Source organism: Pezoporus wallicus, unplaced genomic scaffold (genome assembly GCF_028554395.1).
Source record: "Pezoporus wallicus isolate ANWC-B61680 ecotype Strahan unplaced genomic scaffold, APGP_CSIRO_Pwel_v1 contig_3017, whole genome shotgun sequence".
Taxonomy (NCBI): Eukaryota; Metazoa; Chordata; class Aves; order Psittaciformes; family Psittacidae; genus Pezoporus; species Pezoporus wallicus.
The window spans coordinates 1,534,044-1,553,195 of record NW_026638957.1 but is presented as its reverse complement, the minus strand read 5'-3'; the positions used below and the strand labels follow the sequence as shown (position 1 = coordinate 1,553,195).

At 37.9% G+C, this 19,152-nt stretch overlaps 1 protein-coding gene across 3 annotated transcripts in view; it reads left to right on the top strand.

The window, feature by feature from the left end:
• Positions 1-713: 713 nt before the first annotated feature.
• PTPN21 (protein tyrosine phosphatase non-receptor type 21) overlaps positions 714-19,152 on the top strand; it is a 43,572-nt gene continuing 25,133 nt past the window's right edge. The window contains exons 1-3 of one of the 3 annotated variants that reach the window (XM_057413388.1): positions 714-1,431; positions 4,954-5,325; positions 16,586-16,755. In XM_057413388.1, the coding sequence (XP_057269371.1) occupies positions 5,146-5,325; positions 16,586-16,755 (350 nt within the window). In that variant the 5' untranslated portion in view covers positions 714-1,431; positions 4,954-5,145. Of the gene's footprint in view, positions 1,432-4,013; positions 4,119-4,953; positions 5,326-16,585; positions 16,756-19,152 lie in introns of those variants that run through there. The other 2 variants (XM_057413390.1, XM_057413389.1) reach the window with 2 other exon arrangements.

The window sequence follows — 19,152 nt, the reverse complement described above, 5'->3', positions numbered from 1 at the left end:
TGCATAGATGGGGGGGGGGGGGGAAGGGGGGAAGAGAGATTCCCCTGATCTGAGGAAAGACCACTTTTGTCTAAAAGAATTCACTGTAGTACAAAATTACCTACATATTTCAGCTGAGATCAGTGTCCTCCCGAGTAACATGCCATTTGCATAGTAGGTCTGCAGGTTAGACCTGCTCAGACAGTAGCATGTTTGTGTTCTTTACATTGCCAAAACACTTTCTATGTTTTACAATTATGAGTCAGCATTCACATACTCGCTTTACCTTCTTACTCATCCCTGACCCGTTTCAAGTTTGTATATACTGTTGCCTGGCTCACAAAATGTGGTGAACTGTAAAATTCTAAACTGCATACAACCGCTGATTACACACTTGTGCAAACACAAGTCTCCATATGTTTGTGGTCTCCATGTGTTTGTGGCACTGGACTGCAGCCCTTACATGATTGTTAAACATTATAAATATTACTTAATTGATATGCATATAAGCCTTGCAAAGACAGTTGTTATTAAGGGTATAATTTCTACTGACACCTCTGGGAGTTTTAAGTCCAGACAAGGGCTGAAAGATCAGTCTTTAGTCTGCATTTTCTTCCTGTATATATTACCAACAGCTAAAACTTTGCAACGACTTACTTACTTTTTTTCAGCTGCAGACATAAATGTATGTGCATAGGTCATTTGCTATGGCACATACAGATTAAACCTTGAAAACATTTCCAAGCGGTGTGAAAATAAAACCAACAGAATTTTGGTAAGAGATTTGCCTTAATTTGAAAGGCTTAAAATAAACGATCATATGATTTTAAAAAGCAAGGATTGCCTGCTATTTGTTGTAACCCCTATTTCTGTAATGCTCCTGTAGCCAGAGAAGCAGCTGTTCATTGCTGACATTCTCCCTGCCAGGCATTCCAATTCTCTGAGGTAATGGGCTACAAGCATACGGGCCTTCGCTTTAATTCTTTCAGCGTATCCTTCCGCATGGATAGAGCGAGGGGAACGCCTCCAGGAAAAGAAATTAAATGCACACACACAGAGGCACACAGGGACTGGCGATTTGAAAATACCCCAAGAACGCAGTTTGCGGTCATGCTGCACAGCGTCACATGAAGGAGGCTGCCCGAAGAGCTGTCTGGCACAGGTTTATTTTGTTGTAGTATTTTCTTCCACCCCCAGCTCCTTACCCAGTGGAATGATACTCAGAGCAAGTTTTTTGAGACAGGAAGTGAGGAATGTTTTGACTATGAGTTATCTGAGAAGAAGGTGGGTTAGCCGAGATAGCAGCTGTTTTGGCCAAGAGGAGCACAGTAAGTCAGTTCCTGAGGAATACAGATGAGATGGTTCCGGGAGAAAAAGTCTTGGAGTGCTGTGTGCTTTTTACGGCTATACATATGTGAAAGGAGACTTGGTGTCTTTGGATCACTGCACAAGGTAAGGGGAAAACAGCAGGCATAGTAAAAAAAAATAGAATGTGATCTTCCCTGCTCTGTACCCTAGGACTGAAGAGTTTCAAACATTAACTTTTAAAAAGGCTGTAGAATTGTGCTTCTGGAGGTAGGGAAGGTTTGAGATAAGTGCTTAATTTCTGCTCTTTCAGCCCAAGAGTCATGTCAAAGATTAACTAGTAAAACAAGTGGAGAGTGGAGTATTCTGATTATTTTTGGCTCCCCAAATATTTCTGAAATAAATATATGTACTTTAAGCATTTGAAATAATAGGAACCCTTTTTCATTATTACACATTGCAGTTTTATTTTGCATGCTGCCATTCATGCAGGATGTTTAAAAAACCTTTGTAAAGTAAAATGCTAATTGCTGAGGAGGGAGTGGGAGGTGTAGGTAAAGGGGAGAGATAACCACAGCGCTCAGTAACCATGCGTCAGTCACAGCCATGTTGCTGAAATTCTGATGTAACTTTTTTGAAACTACATGTTTGTGTTGTATGTACGAAGTTTGGCCACTAAAGACATTTTAAGGTGTTGCATGAAAATTCCAGGCTTGCTAAATAAACGCTTGCTAAAAAAATGTATTGTAGAGGTCATCAATTGGCTTTGTAACTCCTGGCAGTATGTAATTTGTTTTTCTGCAGTAGCTTTATAACAATGCAGGTGTGTCTGAATTTACAGTAATGCAGAAGGCAGTTAGCACTGCAGAATGCACAGCTGCTGAATAAAACCAGCACAGCTGTGTTTGCAAGAAGTACACATGGTTCACAGTAGAAGTTGCTGAATGATTCCTCAGTGTTACTCATCAAACTTGCCCTTGTCCTACAATATTTATTATGAGTCAGGAATTTCTGTTTTTAAGTTGGTCTTTTGTGACATGAAGTGGAAGCTAGGTTAAGTTTTTTGTGTTATGAACATGTTTCAGAAGTAATGAAGATTGTCAGGCATGTACTAAGCTAAAATGAAATAATTTAGGATAAATGCTCAGTAGAGCAATAAATGCAAACAACAGATCATAACCTGAAGAGAGCTTCTGGCACATTCTGAAAATTCTGGTCTAACTTACTTTTATGCTTCCATTGCAACCTGTCCACATAGCCAAATAACTGAAAGTCTGAGATTCCCTCATGTCAGCATTAGAGGGTTTGGAAACTTCACTGTCAGGTCAGCATCTGGTTAGCAATGTTTTAACTTTTTCCATGCCCTAAGAATACACTGCTAAGGCCCTGATGGGGGCACAAAAGTTTGAAAGTCTTTCATATTCAGTGGTACTACATAAAAACTGAGATTAAAATAGACTGCACTTCTGACTGCAGCTTTCAAAAAGACAAGTGAGCTGTTTCTTTTCATTGCTGTAGCATTGAAGAAAGTATGTAACTGTGCAAAGAATATATTGAAAAACAGGTCTTGTGGATGGGAGCTGAGGTCAGTCAGCCAAAAGTTATGCTGTCAGGAATTAACCCAGTGTGAGTTTCTGCTGGCAGTGGGCAGGAAGCAAAAACCTTCTGTCTGTTAGAGCATTCCCTGCAATGCTGCTCTAGGGGAGCAGGATTTGGAGGATCAAAGTGCAGAGCGAGTAATAAAATGAGGGTTCCCTTTGTATCCCTAATTTTTTCAGGGAAACCTGTTGCTATCAGTTGTTATTTATGCTGCAGCTGCACCCAAAAATAAAATAGTTGGTATTTGGGTCAGTTTTTTTTTTAATTCAATTGAGATTTTAGTTGGTATCTGTTGAGAATGGGGATTCTGAAGGACTCGAATAATCTGCTTCCAGATTATTGTAAACGTCTTCAAGAAATATGCTACGGTCATTCTCTGGAGTAGGGTAATAAAGATGCCATTGAGGAAAACCATTCTGCCCCTTCTTTCTCCCTATTTTAGGCCTTGTGTCTTTCTGCCTCATTTTGTCTTTGCTGTGCTGCTTATGAGGGATTAGGGAGTCTGATGAGGGTTTTCAACCTAAAGAGTCTGCAGTTATGTTGAGTAACATTAAATTTCTGTGTATATAAATGTACAAGTAGCACGAGGCTCTCAATCTGTTTATAGGTGTACCTTTGAGTTTTTAAAAACAGGTATGCTATGAAGGCTACTTCTTCTGATTCCCCCACTCATTTTGGTTTTGTCTGATAGTTCTAAGAGCCTTCAGAAATCAAATTACGCCTTTTAAAACGTGGTACTAGTGCACACCAGCCTTGAAAACACACAAAAACAAACCACAACAAACCGGGGGTGCTTCCTTGCTGTCTTTTACCATAGCGGCGCTGCCGCTAGAGGTCCCGGTGCGGAGCTCCCCGAGACCGCAGCAGCCAAGTGACGGGAAGAAGGGCAGCTTTCCTCGGGCGCGGGGCGCGGCCTGCGGTGTTCGGTCAGCGAAGGCCGGGGAGTGCTTGCAAGGGCGTCCGGGGCCTGCTGCCCGGCCCGACCTGGAGCTGGTGGCGCAGCGGGGAGGCTCGCCACGATTGCTTCCCCTCACCTCAGGCGATGGCGGCTTTACCTTAAGTGTGTGAAGCGCTTTCACATCAGTGCCCAGCCTCGCTGTAGAGACCGCTCTCGCCACACTTCTCGTCTACTTCCGCAGGCCCTCCCTGTATTTAGTGAATGCTTTTATTTCGCGTTCGCTGCTGAAAACCACCGCTAGTACGAGTGACAGATTTCCTAAGCTGGGGCGCACGCCGTAAGAAAGCACCTGAAACAGCAGGGGGAAGCTTGTCTGTTGAGGAGTTGGCGGGAGAGGAGGCGTGGAGTGTTTGCCAAAGGTGGAGAAATGGGTGGCTGCTTTTTGACTGGGAATAAGCATGTTTTTCAAGGAAAAATTAGGAAATAAATAGTTCTCAGAATTTACATACTCTCTTTGCAAGGCAAAGCAAAGCCTGAAGCATCATACAGCAGTTTAACATGAGAAATAATAGTGCAGCTAGCTGTAATGCAGGGAAAATGAGAGGAATTGGGTTTTAATTGTCTGGTAGGAAATAGCTGAGGTGTAAGCTTTAGTGCCTCTCTTCCTGCCTTTCTGTTTTCTTCCTTAATCACTTATGGGGCTTGGGTTGGTGTTTAATCCAAGGGGTAGCGGCTGAGGCTGCATGCCGCTCCGCTCTGGAAAACAACCCAGATTTCCAGTTCTGCAGTTACAGAAAGTGGCTTTGTTCAGTATTAGAAATACCTTAGGTAACACGGACTTCATAGATGTATTTCATTTAAATACTGAATCAGTTTAGAAATACATATTTTAAGGCATTGAAGCCACATTTGATTAAGGCTCATTATTCATCTGTGAGTTTAAAAAGAAGAATCAACTTGCCAAAGACCAGTGTCGTTTGTGGAAAAACCAGAAACTCTGGTGCTTATTTCATTATTTGAATGCAAACAGCTCTGCATTTTGGAGAAGTAGACTGATTATTTAGATTTAAAAAAAAATACATGTTAATTTTCCCATGTTACCATACGCCTTTCAGTCAAACTGTTGTTTCTGATTCTTGTATTTACTCTCTTTCTCTTTTGCCCCTTACTAGGATTCTAGTGGATGCCCCTTCTACTTGTCTCTTGGTGGAAAACTTGCTTGTCTTTAATGGATGCGCTGCTGCTGGTTGATCTCTGGAGACTTTACAGCTCCTTGCCTTCTGAGAGGAGATAGCTACTTGTCCCTCTCAAGGTCCTGGTGGAAGTAGCTTTTTATCAGAAACCATCCCTGGGGGAGAAAGAAGATGCCTCTACCTTTTGGGTTAAAATTGAAACGAACTCGACGTTACACAGTATCCAGCAAAAGTTGCTTGGTGGCTCGCATCCAGCTGCTCAACAGCGAATTTGTGGAGTTCACGCTATCGGTGGAAAGCACAGGCCAGGAAAGTCTGGAAGCAGTGGCTCAGAGACTGGAATTGCGGGAGGTAAGCAAACTGTTGAGCAAAGGTGAAGGTGTGATTTTTGTCTCTGGTGCTAGATGACCTATGTGGTGAATCCTTACCCTTTGGGGCAATGGATATAGCATCAGTTACCCTGTGTTCCCCTTGTTTCTTCAGCTTCTGGTCTTGATGGGGACTTGGATTGCTCCAAAACACTTGTAAAACTTACATTACAGAGCTAGGGAATTGCCAAGGGGAGGACATATGAGAAATGGCAGTGAATTGAAGCTTAGAGTGATAAACAAAGTGACTGGTTTTTAAATCTGACAATGATGAAATGCTGTAAAAAAAAAACCACAAAGCAACGAACAGGAATATTCTGCCTAAGCAACACGGTTAAGAATTACTGCAAGACTTGAGACAGCTTTTAGCTAAGGATATGAAAGAGTGATGTGTGCATGTTTTGTTTTTTTTTTTTCTTTCTTGATGGATTGGAGCTGTGAAAAGAACCTAAAGCACAAAATGTGATGAGCGTACCAGTGATCAACTGTTTGTATTACTTGTTCAAATACCACAAACATGTTTGCAGAAACTGCCTTAGAGCAAGCATATGATCATTTAGATTGAATGGTGGCCTCATGAGGAAATATGGTTTCCACCAATTCAATCTATATGAATCTGTGTAACATCCCCCCCCCCCCCCCCCCCCCCCCAAATTCCTTGCTTGGTATTTTGAAGGATCCTTTTGCAAGTGAAATTTACTCTTCTCCCACACATTTAGTGATTCTTTATTCATCTGTATTGAGTGAATTACTTCTAAAATGTTCTGTTGCAAAATGTTGCTTATAGGAATCTACACAGATTACCAACCAATGTCATTGTTTTATAGTTTTGTTAAGCACAGGTGGATTTGATTGCAGTAGTTCAATGCTCTTGATCCTTTGTAAACTGACATTTCCCACTAGAGTCTCAAAAGGTTTAGTTCATTTTGTAGTCATTAAACTGTGACAGCATGTGCACTTTTGGTGGTCTGGAGGAAGAAAACTTGTAATAAAAGCTTAGTGTTGCTGAAAAAGATGCTTTTGTTGTGTTATGTGGTCTGTTACATAGTAGTGTTTTGAATATGGGATTCAAATACAGGATGGAAACCCTAGACTTAGGTAACCAAAAGAAGAGTCGTCATGAGAATACTTACTGTCTAATAACTATGTTTTTTTGAAATGTTATTTTTTCATTGTCAAGCAACTGCTTGACATTGACATTTCTTGACACTGGCATTGACATTTCTTGACATTGTCAAGAAACTGCAAGTTTCAACTTTGAAACTTTGCTCAGATATTGTACAAGTAAATTTAGGACTCACTCCTGCAAGTATTTATTACTGCAAACAGCATGGTTACTGTAGGATTTCTTAGTAGAAAGTATTATATGTAGTCAGTTTTCAGATTTTTTTTTTCCTGTTTGAATCTATTAATCTATAAGTGTTTGTTTTTCAGTCCCAATATGCATTCCTGTGGATTCTCCAAGTATTTTCTTTTAGTGTATATTTATTTTGGAAAAAATGCAATGTTGGACAATGGTATGACTTCTTTATTTCATCTTGCTCCTTCTAGCAAAGGGAGGATCTAACTACTGTCATAGCCTTAGTGCTTGTTTAGAACACATCAGATATCATAGATTTAGCATTCAGTTACTGTTGTGTGAATGGTGTTTGTCAATATTACCTATCCAGTTTCAGGTGTCCCTGCAAAGTCAACAGAAGGTAAAGAATTGTAGCTATATTTGGTTTGTAGAACGCAAAGGCTTTGTCTTCCTCAATGATGACTGCTAGCTTTCATTGAACTAGTCACAGAGCATTAGAGATGCAAGCATTTTCAGCTATTCTTCATTATCTTTTTCCTTTGGAGCTACTTCTAAAAATCTGTTAAAAAAAAAAGAAATAAAGATGGCAGTTCTCTCAATTAAGAGTCATACATCAGACTGAGGGAGTTGACAGTACACTATTGAACTCTGAGCAGATACCTTCAGTCATGCATTCTTGCATGGATTATTTTGGCAGGAAAATGTGTTGCAATAAAAGGGAATGGAAAATAGGAATATAAATTACTTTCCAGAGCTTGCATTCAAAAAATGTTGTTCTGCCTTTAAATAGCCAGATTTACCAGGCAGATAATGGATCATTCCAGACTGCTTGCTTAGTAGAAAGATTTTGGAAAGAAAAATCTACTCATCACTGTGCTTCAATCTGTGGAAACATCATTAGACCTTGACACTGTAAAATACTAAGTACTTTCTTTAAGATGTTGCATACTGTTAATGCACTAAGCATCCTTATAAGTGTGAATTCAAAGTGTTAGACATGAAAGTGTGACTGCTTATTTGAATACCGAGACTTAACGCAGTTAGGAACGCCAAGGCACCAGTTTCAGATTACTGTATATGGGATACACAGTTATGACATGCAGTTCTCGTGCACCTCCAGAGCAGTTTACTGCATGAGGTTTGAGTGGAATCTCTACCTTTTTACACATTGAATGCTAAAAAAAAGTGAATATCACATTCTGTCTGATGTAGTCTGCAATTACTGAATTTGGACAGTGAATTGAATGGCTTGTTTTTAACGCTGTGATATCTTTAATGTAATTGCTTTAACAGATCACTGTGTAAATGAGTAGTCTTATATTAGAGTTGTGTGTCCAAGCACTAGTTTTTGTTTGATTTTTCTCAATTTAAAAGACCTGTGCTGTTACGGACACATTGTTAGGGTTTAGGAAGTCCTAAGTATGTTGCCAATTTTAGTTTTTTACTGAATGGTAAACTTTACAGAAAAGTGAAATGAATGCATTAAACTAAGAACAACATCTGGTATTCCCAGAATGTGACTCATCAGCAGCGGGTATGCAATCCAGCTCTCTTAAACTGAAGAACTGGGGAAAGAAGCCAAAGGGAAGAGGGAACATAAGTTACTTACCCTGTGTTCGCACAGCCTGTCTTTTATCCTGTGAGAGAACTATAACCAAACTTGATTTATGCAGAAATCTGTATTTGTTGCAGAAAACCATTCTGGAATTACAAGTTCTGAAAAACTGCTGAGAGCCCTGGTTGTTAACTACCTTAAAAAGTATGTGCAACACTGCTCATCTTGCATCTAGGGCATAAGTATACAAATGAAATACTTGAACATACAGATTTTTTTCTTCAATGTTAATACAGCTATAGGATGTTTGGCAGGAGATGTTACAAAGGATCTGCTTCTCTTGCTGGATCTTCTTTTATTTGTTCTCTGATAACACTTCTAAACCAGAAAGAAGGGGCAAATACTAAAGATGTGTACAAGCAGTCTCTAACTTAACTGCCTTTACCGTGTAGAGATTTGGGCTTGAGTACAAGAACTACTGGTAGGGAACTTCTGTGAAGAGTATGTATTGTGCATATGCAAGTTCCTGTGTTTGTTTTGGACATGAATAGGGAAGAAGGAATCAAGGTTATCCGGAGCCTGAATAACTTTGAAGTTCTGAAACAGTGCTTCAGCAATGCTTGAACTATGCTGTAAAACTTCTAAAATACCAGCTGCTGTTTGGAGAAAACACAAAAAAATGCCTTTAATTCAGTGTCGTGGTTTCTTAAATGTGTGTTTTGCATATGTAAAGAGTTTTTAAAATAAGATCAAGTGCAACCATAAATATTCTTACGTGTATATGTATCAGTAAACATATTGACTGGCAGATAAATGTTGGGCCAAGTCATGACAGAAGGATCACTAACATAATTATGTTTATGCCCTTTGTTAAAGTCTGACGCAATTTTAGCTAATCTTCAGAGAAAGAAAAGGAGAAGCAGTGCCCATACTTGAGCTGCTGTGCTTGCCTCTCTGAACTAAATTTTCCTTCAAGTTAGAAAAGGAGAAATTGTCATGGATATATATAGTATATATGTATAGTATATAAACATATATAGTGTATATATATATAGTATATAAAAATACTAGACCTTCAGTGTGCAATCTAATTAATTTAAAAGATAAAAATACCTTATTAAAAAGCAAACTTGACTCCATATAAAACATGCATTATAATTATAAGTGTGCTGTAATTGTTATTTATGAACCAAGATATATTGAAAGACAAAGCAGTCAGCCAAAAATCAGTAATCACCTCAGTGCAATTATTGTAGTTCTTCCTTTTTCTGAAGGAAAAATGCTATTCCAGTAGGTGTAGGATTTGCGTGAGGTTGTATTGCACCAAGAAGCACAAAATTAAGGTTTTTTTCATGAAGGCACTACTGGCAACTAGGACACCTTGACCCTCATTTCTTTGGCTTTTTTTTTTTTTTTTAGGTCAAAATTTGAATGTACCACATAATTCTGTTTTTTCATTTTCACAATGTCTGTATATCGCTGTGCAGTTCTGTACTAACTTTGACAGAAGAGGTTTTCTTCTGAAGCAAAGATATCAGTTTATTGTTCAATATTTTTTGACCATTTTGAAATTTTGCTTTTTCCTGTTGTAAAGCAATGAGAATTTAAACTTCTGATGAATGGGAACATGGTACTCCTTTCAGTGTCAGTGCTGTGTAAGGCATGAGTCAAAAGCAGATATTCGAGTCCATCCTTCTTGGAGTCTTGGGCAGTGGTGAGGAAAAAGTAACATGTTTTTTAGAAAAAGTATGTTTCTACATGTCTTGGTCATGCTGATAACTGAGTTGTTTCTGCAAGAGGTTAAAATGTGTATTAGATACAATGTTTTCTGTGCACTGTGAAGGTATTGCTCTTCAGCTTGTAAATTAGATACTTTACCTTTGTCAATGTACTGATGAATAGAATCTGCCTTGCCTGTCCAAAGACCATTTATTCAAGACATTTGCAGGGTGTAAAACAGTGTATTGTGATTTGTGCAATGTTTTGATTTGAATACATTAGAATGTGTCAGATTATCTGGCAAAGTATTCATTTGGTTTATTTCATATCCATGCTGTTTTGCTATAAGCTATAGTTGGCAACTGTTTCATTTAAATAGCATTTAGGAAACCTATATTGAAGTAGTTAGGACAAAATAATTGTGCATGTGTGTTGGGAAAAAGTTTCCATTATGAAAGAACAAAGACTTAAGACAGACTTCTTTCTGTATTCATATAACTACCCTGCTGAATACTCCCTGTAGCAGCTACAGTTGAAGATCTTGTCAGTACTCAAACAATAAAAACAGTGTAAGCAAAAGTACCCTAAAGTGAGTAGCTTCAAGATGGGGAAAAGGGAGAGGGTTTTTTGGGGCTAGCCAGCAGTCCTCCTTTTTCTGGAAGAAGAATTGTTTTTTTGTAGTATGTAGAGGAGCGTAACTTTCCACTCAGTGACTGGTACCTGGCAAGGCTCATGGTTTTTTTTTTTTTCACCACTTTCAGGAAGTCTTGGATCTTGTACACTGGCCAGTCCAGGATTCTCCAAATCCTTTCTCCCCTAGAGATTGGGAAGATTTGTGGAGGAGGTTGTCTGCTGTGATAAGAGTGGAGTTTCTGGAGAATTTTCAAGGCTTCTTGTCTCCTGTAGTTCTTAACATTGGGTTTAGGATAAAGCTTTCACTTGGTATCTGGCAGTTGTGCACATTATGGAATTACTGACCCAGTTCTTCTGCATGCAGTTTATTTAAACTGTGATATCCTGATGGCAGGAGCTGTTTTGTATCTAAGCATATAATAAGGCTAAACACAGTGGAGCCCTTGGGCTAACTGGGATTTTGTAAGTCCAGCTGTGGTGCTTATCCTTTGGTAATGAGGTGTTTCTAGCACTTCTGTATAGCAGAGCCTTGTGGCTTGTTTTATTTGCATGTATCAGTGTGAAAGAGGAAAAGCCTGAAAATGTATTTTAATTGTATTATTCTGTAAACCCTGTTATTGTTTAATTTTTTTTTTTTTATTTCTTGCCTCACGTTTTAGGATGGTGATTCCTCAGGTCACTGCACCCTTGAGGCAGGTGGCAGATTGCATTAATTAAAAAGCACTTTATTAACAATTTGAAAACAATTCTATTAACTATTCTATTTGTAACCTGAGAGATGCTCTGTAAGATTAATAATATAGGATATGGAAATTAGCTGGGAAATACACAAGTTTGAAGTAAACTTTAAACATTGCTATGCCTTGGGGAATGTGTGGTAAAGTCTGTGTGTACTCCCTGCTTCCATACGCAAAAAGCAGTCATGGTTTTCTTTACCTTTGGTTTGAAGTTTTATAGAGAACGATTTTCTTTTTCTTTTTCTTTTTCTTTTTCTTTTTCTTTTTCTTTTTTCTTTTTTCTTTTTCTTTTTCTTTTTCTTTTTCTTTTTCTTTTTTCTCTCTTTTTCTCTTCTTCTCTTTTTCCTTTTCCTTTTCCTTTTTCCTTTTTTTTTTTTAAGATCCACAGCACAGTAGGGTTTTCTCATAATCCTATAGAACATAACTTTTTCTTTATATAATACTTTCAAAAAAAAAAAGAGGCACAGTCGAGTTTGAGGATCATAATAGGTGCTGTTAAGTTCAAGTGAGAAGGTTACATATATTTTATATCTCGTGTATACGTTTGTCATTTTTATTTCATTTCTGGATAGTGTAAACTGTGACCAAAATAGACCCTGAGATCCTATATTAAAACATTTTATTTTATACTGCTAATCAGAATAACTGATACATACAAATTATATTTAGAGTTAAAATGGAATTATATTAGGGATGATGCTAATCCACATTGAGGAAAACAAACCAAAATGCAGCACTTAGTTGTAGCTAACATGAGGCAGTTGGTATAGGAAAGAAGGACTATCTCAGTGGTTCAATTTTAAATTTCAGAGCAGATGAGGAACAGTAAACTATGCTCAATGAATGTGAAAATTGATGAAAATTCAAAGATTTAAAGTTCAGTTTTTAATGGGTTTGTAAAAGATAACACTGTTTTTAAAAAAGGTGTTATTTAATTCACATCCAAGAATTTCTGAGCCAGTTGTTTATCAGCACTGATTCTATAATGACATAGAATCACATAATATTTTGAGTTGTAAGGGACCTCTGAGGGTTGTATGATCCCACCTTCTGCTCAGAGAGGCCACCTTGGATCAGTTGGCTCAGGGATTGCCTGGGTGAGTTTGAGTGCCTCCTAAAACAGAGATTTGGCACCTTCTTGGACTACCTATTCCACTGTTTGTCTAGTCTTGTGAATTTCTTCCTGGTCTAATTGGAATTTCCCATGTTGCAACTTGTGCCCAGTGCTTCTCATACTTGCAGTAAGCACTTCCAAGAAGAGTCTGTCTCTGTCTTCTCTATACCTTGCTTTTAGGCAGTTGAAGTCCACAGTAAGATTTTACTTTAGCCTCTTAGGACTGATCAGTCCCGTTTCTCTGACTCTCACATCATGCTGAAAGATGTGATATAGCTGCCTACAGTAACATAGTTTTGTGGTGTTCATACCTAATGAAGCTCCTGTGCTTAGCTTAGGAAGTCTGGTTTATTTCATAGATGAAATCACTCCATGCCCACCAAACTTGTGTTGGCCTTTTGGTACTTTTATGTTCTTGATGACTCTTAAACTTTCATGCAAAAAATACTTACTATTCCTGTCTATAGTGACAGAAAGCAGCTAGATAGAAAGTAACTGTGCAGAAATTATATGCTCTTTTTATTTCTGTTTGATTTTCTTTGGAGGGGTTGGGTCATGAATAAGTCACTAAAATAAATGAACCTCAAAGCAGTGTTAACAGCTTAACATATTTTAAGAATTATGTCATGACATTCTTTTTAGCATTGGGTGTTGTCCTGAGCTGCTAATAATAAAATGTTTTAGCAATGAATAAAAATGGATTCTATTTTAATCAGTGCGAATATTCCAGGGTGCATAAGCTCCTCTGAAAACTCACAGGATCAAATTCTGCCCTTGAAGTCAAGTAAAAGGTTTGCATAGAAGTCAGAAGACAGGCTTTGGTCCACAGTGTTTTGCTTGCCTTTCATTTTATTTTTGATGGTCCAGACTGGGGGAGTTCGTAAGGGAAAATACTGTGGCAGAAAAATCTTATTTAAAGATGTGTTGGATTCCAGAGAATATTTTAATATGCAGAAACATTTTTCTTAGTCTGTTGTGCCAGTAATTACTGTGCTGTGTGTAGGCAAGAAAAAGCCTTTTAAAGAAACAGGCCAGTGCAGATGATCATCATGCCTTAACAATAGGCTCTACATCAGTTTAGACTTCAGGGTATAGAACCAGGAGGGTTCAGAGGGTCTTTCAGCTTTGTTGATGTGCTTCTGTGGTTCTGTAGCTGTTTCTCTGAAGTTTCAGTCTCTGCCATGGCCTCTGCACTCACCCAGAAAGTTGTGGTTCAGCATTTTGGGTCGCGCTCAGCCCAGGGCTGATGCAGTTAACCTGTTGGGCAGGTGGGCTGGGACAGCACAATAGGCTTTCATTTTTGAGCTCTTCCTAGCAAGTGAGATCAAATAGCTCATGGCATATAGATCAACTGTTTTTTTTTTTTAATTTTTTTTGTCCTGTAATTTATTTTACCATCTTGCCTTATATATACATTACATTTGTAACACTTGGAAGTTACAGAATGTCGGCATCACAGTCTGACTTTGGCTGCTGTGATTGTGCACATGATGGTAACAGTCTTGTAATGAAAAAGAAATATAACTTTTTGCATGCATTCCTTTCCTCATTCAGTCTGAGGAAAGATTGAGGACTAGTCATTTGGTACATTTTATCCTTTTTAGTGTGTGATGTTACAGTTAACATAGTATTTCTTTAGCAATGGAGCCTATTTGGTGCTCCTGTTACAGTTCCTAACGTTTTGTGGAATCTTAAGATACTATCTTCTCAATATCTTTGTTAGGTGCTGGGGATTAACACACACTACATCTTATGGTTGGCAGATTGAAGCACAGAAATAAAAGCAAATGTTGTCCAAGGTATCAGCAAACTTAATGCACTTAAACTGAGAAATTTAGAAAACAGTGTTGTTTCTAGTATTTGTATACAAAGCCATATTCCTTATCCTCTTGAAACTGGAAGTATTTATGACTTCTTAAATTTGACCCTTGGTTTCAGAAGTCAGAAGTGAAGACCACAGAGTGTCCATCTGTGAAAAATTTGGTTTGTAGGATTTGATTTACAAGAGAACTCCGCAATGTGGGGATACAGTCTGTTTCTATATGGTGATTTTTAAGCTTTCTCAAGCATGAAACTATTTTGTATATATCAGCATTCTGCCTTTTCTCCAAATATCAGTCTACCCTCTTCTAGTTTAAAGCCAGTAGCCCTTGTCCTATCTCCCACTATACCAAAAAACTGTATTGTTTTTTTTCTTCTGTGAGTGGTTCTATTTCAATTCAATTTTTGTATTACAGCCTGCCTTTTTATCTGTTTTAGAGTTTGCAGAAGGGAGTCTATATTAAGGGTAAATGGGCAGATTTCATCCTAAGATTTTTTTTTTTTATATCTTCTGAGTACTTTTTTTGTGATTACATGGGAACAGTAATTTTAATTTAGAGGATTTTTATTTTTTTTTAATATTGGATGAAAAAAACACCAAAACCTGCCAACAATCACTTAAAACTCTGTTGATACTAAATTAGAGAGTGGCAAAGTAGTACATTTTGCCAGTATGCAACATCAAAAGAACATGGTGCATTACAGTTGGCTCCAATTTCTCAGTTTTGATAATTTAGCAGAGAAAATGTTTTTATGGAATAAAAGCCTTTATTTATTTTATGCTAAACCTTGATTTATTTGTGCCCACAATTATTTTATGATCTGTGCTGATACAGAGCACTGACTTCACTGCTGTCCCTGAAGCTTGGGATGTGGCATATCTGCCTATGCCGTGGTTACACGCCTAGTCAGCCTGTTGGAGCTGTAAGGAATAGCAAGAAGGACATAAGGGTTGACTCTTCATCCTGTTCAGACTATAAAGTAAGAGGATGTATATACATGATTTTTACAGATGTGTGTATATAGGCAAGTTTTCACAAGAAAGTACTAAAGTGGCCTTTACTACCAGCTGTTGCTCCCAAGTGAATTTCAGATCTGTGCTCCATGAAGCATTAAAATGCTAGAGCTTTTTGAAAAACAACAGTAAATACTTTGTTTGCTAGGTAGACAGTTTTCCCAAGTCTAACTAATAGAAATTATTGATATAAAAAAATCACTATGATGAACAGTCATTTGTTTTATAAAACTTTATCCTTGATAGCTTTATTTTGTATAAGTTAAAAACATCTGATAATATATGAAGTGTTGGGTTAAAGGTGTTCATCTTTCTACCATTTCTGTGTATGATGATTTAGGAAGGACTTGGAGAATTCTCATGTAAATGCCTACAGATGCAATTGGTAATTCATAGCATTCCCTTATCTCCCTCCCTCAATTAATAACCTTGTAATTACAATTTCTAGTTTTGCTATGATAATGACAGGAGTATTTTCCAGTCCATATCTGTTTGCTGGTCCAGAACTGAGTGAAATGAATATTTCAGGAGCAGATTTTAATCAGTTTAAACACAGCAGAGAAATTTAAATTTGAGTGGCTCTGTAGTGTTAGGAAAATCTAGGTTATGAGTGATAAAAATGAAAAATGTTAGGTTAGAAGTGATAGAAAAATATTCTGGTCCAAACTTCTTCTCAGAAATCTAATCAAAGTTAGGTTGTGTAGCTCAAGATGTTGTCCAGTGGGAGTTTGACATTCCAGGGATGGACATTCCTTAGCCTCTTTGGGCGGTCTGTTCCAGTACATACTGTATTCTGGTTTTGGCTTGGTGAAGAGCTGCTTGCTCAGGCAAGGAAGCTTGCTGCTGCGTCTGGACATCATCTTGCTCATGGGATGAGCCATACATGTACTTTAATGAGCTTGTCTTTGACTGACCGGCTGTCACGTGCTCTTTTGTCCTTCGGCATCCCATGTGAGCCTACTTGCCAGTGCCCCAGCGAAGCCATTCTTTGCTCTCACACTGTTCAATGTCATTTTTTATTTGCCTTCCTCACTTCCTTTAGTTTTTCTGTCACACATAAATGCTTATTACTAATACCTGTGAGTTGCCACAACAGGGTCAGGGACTGTTTGCAAATAAATAATAAGTTTGGTAATCTTTTAGGTGGGGGACCTTGTGTACATGGATTGCTTATCTGAAAGTAGTCTGCTTGTGATATTAAATGTCTCTCCAGTTCTCTGAGTTTTCAAACCCCCATAGAATTTGTGTTTTAAAACCTATATTTCTAAGTAGCAAGACTTTCATGCAATATATTTTATCTACTATGTTAATACTAACTGTTTTTCATCATTGAAATGCCTCTTTTTCAGATTACGTATTTCAGTCTGTGGTATTATAATAAGCAGAATCAGCGCAGATGGGTAGATTTGGACAAGCCTCTGAAAAAGCAGCTGGACAAATATGCCTTAGAGCCGACTGTGTATTTCGGAGTAGTGTTCTATGTGCCTACTGTTTCTCAGCTTCAGCAGGAGATTACCAGGTAAACTTCATACATGTGTCTGTAGTTTTGCTTTCAACATTTTGAAATATTTGGCAAATTTAAAAATTGCCTGCTTCCCCCACACACCTCTCTACAGAAGTGAAAATTATTACTTTAGGCAGAATTTATGTTCAAACTGTGTATTTAATTCCCCTTTGAATATTTAAAATATGTGATCTTAGAAAGGTATTGGAAACTGTTTCAGTAATAGGCTTTTTTCAGCAATACTTGTATGATTAGACTTTTAATTGTTTTCCTCCCTGTATGTTTGTCTTTGGAGTTGGTTTTTTTTTGTTTTTTTTTTTGGTGGTGGTGTTTTGAAGAGCCATCTGTTGCTTTTGGGGAAATCCATGCTGCACAAAGCAGCATTTAATTTAGCTGTTCTTGCCTCTATTTTGCTTTCAGTACTTTATGTACTTTCAGTACATTGGCAGACTACAGCCTAAGTTTCAGTTTGTGATATATTTTTTTTTCTTTGTTTATCACTGGGCAATAAGGATGGATGTTAGCTTTGATATCATATGTCCATTTCTACGGTGAATTCGGGGAACATCACAGAAGTGGTGCTGACTGCAGGGGGGAAGTGAAATTGAGCATATAGTAGCCTGTTATTCCTATGGGCCTATACATTGGCTTGTAGTGACCTTAATGTGTATAGTTTTTCTGATTTAGTTATTTTTTTTTAACAGGCAAATGAGTACAAACTGGATTACAATCATATATTTGTTATTTCAGAAATCTCTGTTTGTGTTAATTAACCCATTCAAGCTGGTAACTTCAAGCTGGTCCTACTCTGAGTGAGGAGTTGAACCAGGTGATCACTGAGGTCCTTTCCAGCGTAATTTATTCTGTGGTTACATGAAACTGTCTTTATATACTCTGGTGCTAGAATACCTTTCCAGAGACCTTTCCCAGTAATTGTGGTATGAAAGTTTTTCAGGGAGGTAAGCCTTTTCATGCAGACGATGGTGCTTTAATGTGTTGCTCAGTGCCTCACAGCTTTAGGGTTCTTTCTTATGTGTAATTCCTGTGTTAATATTTTCTTTCTAGAAAAGTGCTAAGTGTGGGAGCTTTCTCTCAGCAATTTTACTGGCTTAAAAAATAATTCTTTTGTCTTCTTTTTTTTAGTCTTTGGTTCAGATTCTCTGCTTGTTGGTATGCTAGAATGCATTGCAGTAAGATACATGTTGTGTTGCATTGAATACTACATTGCTGGAAAGACCTTGCATATTCTTCTCTGGCATTAAAGAATTTAATGTTTATGCTGGAGCTTTAATAGCAGTTTTGCAGTGTGTTGCCATGTAGAAGGCAAGAATTCATTTGCCAGCCTTATATTGAAGTCCTAGAGAATGGCACTTGCTTTGATTTCCCATAGTGAGAGTCTGGATTAGTTTCAGAAGTCAGTGGGGTTTTTTCATGCCTTTTCAATATAAAGGAGATTGAGCATGTTGAAGCAAATTTTGTTTAATGTATACCAGGAAATGGAAATGAACAAAAGGGATGGTATTTGTACTATCACAAGGTAGTGTCAAGATTATTCATCTGCATATTAACTTTTAATAACAGTTCTATGGATGGAGCTTATGTTCTACTGCTGGACCGGGAAGATTTATTTCACCAAATGCCTCGATATGTGGTGGCTTTTTCCTTCCCTTTTTTCTAAGGCCTGGGTTTAGGCCCAGCTGTTCTTGTGTGCGTTGTATAAGGATGTTAACTACTGTCATACAGCATACTGCTCTTTTGTAGCAGGATCCAGAAGACTCTAGCTAATATTTATAAATTGTCACCTTATTTAAAAGGCTGGTTAGATAGTGAGGGAAGAAAGTTGCGTTTTAGCCTGATGCAAATCTGTGTGTAGTTCACCTGACTATTCTAATCCCTGAATGCTTCTGTGTTCTTGGTATTAAAGCCTTACTTCACAAGAGTTAATGTACAATATGAGGAAGTTAAGCAGCTTTTAAAACTAGACTTATTGAAGACAAATGTCCTTCTTGGCAAAGTGTGTGTTATAATGGCATTTTGAGGTGTTTTAGGCTCAAAATAGGGTGTTTTGCGGGTGGCTGAGAGAGGCAGAAGAATTCAAGAAACTAGTGGTTCAGTGTGTGGACAAATGGTACACCTAGTAGTGGTTGCACATACAGGAGATGACCCAGGAAAAGGTCAGATTAAAGGAAAAAAAAAAGGCGTCTTGAAAGTAAGAACAAAATGTACTTGGAAGTTGTAATGCAGAAATGAAAGCTGCTATTGTGATTGAAGGGATGTGCAATGTCGGATCTGTTAAAAGGGAATGCAGCAGTACAGCAGCAGTGCATTGAACAACACCAGTGTGATGAACATTGTAAAGAGGAGATAATAAAAATGCTAAAGAAGAGGTAAAAATAATAAAACAATATTAGG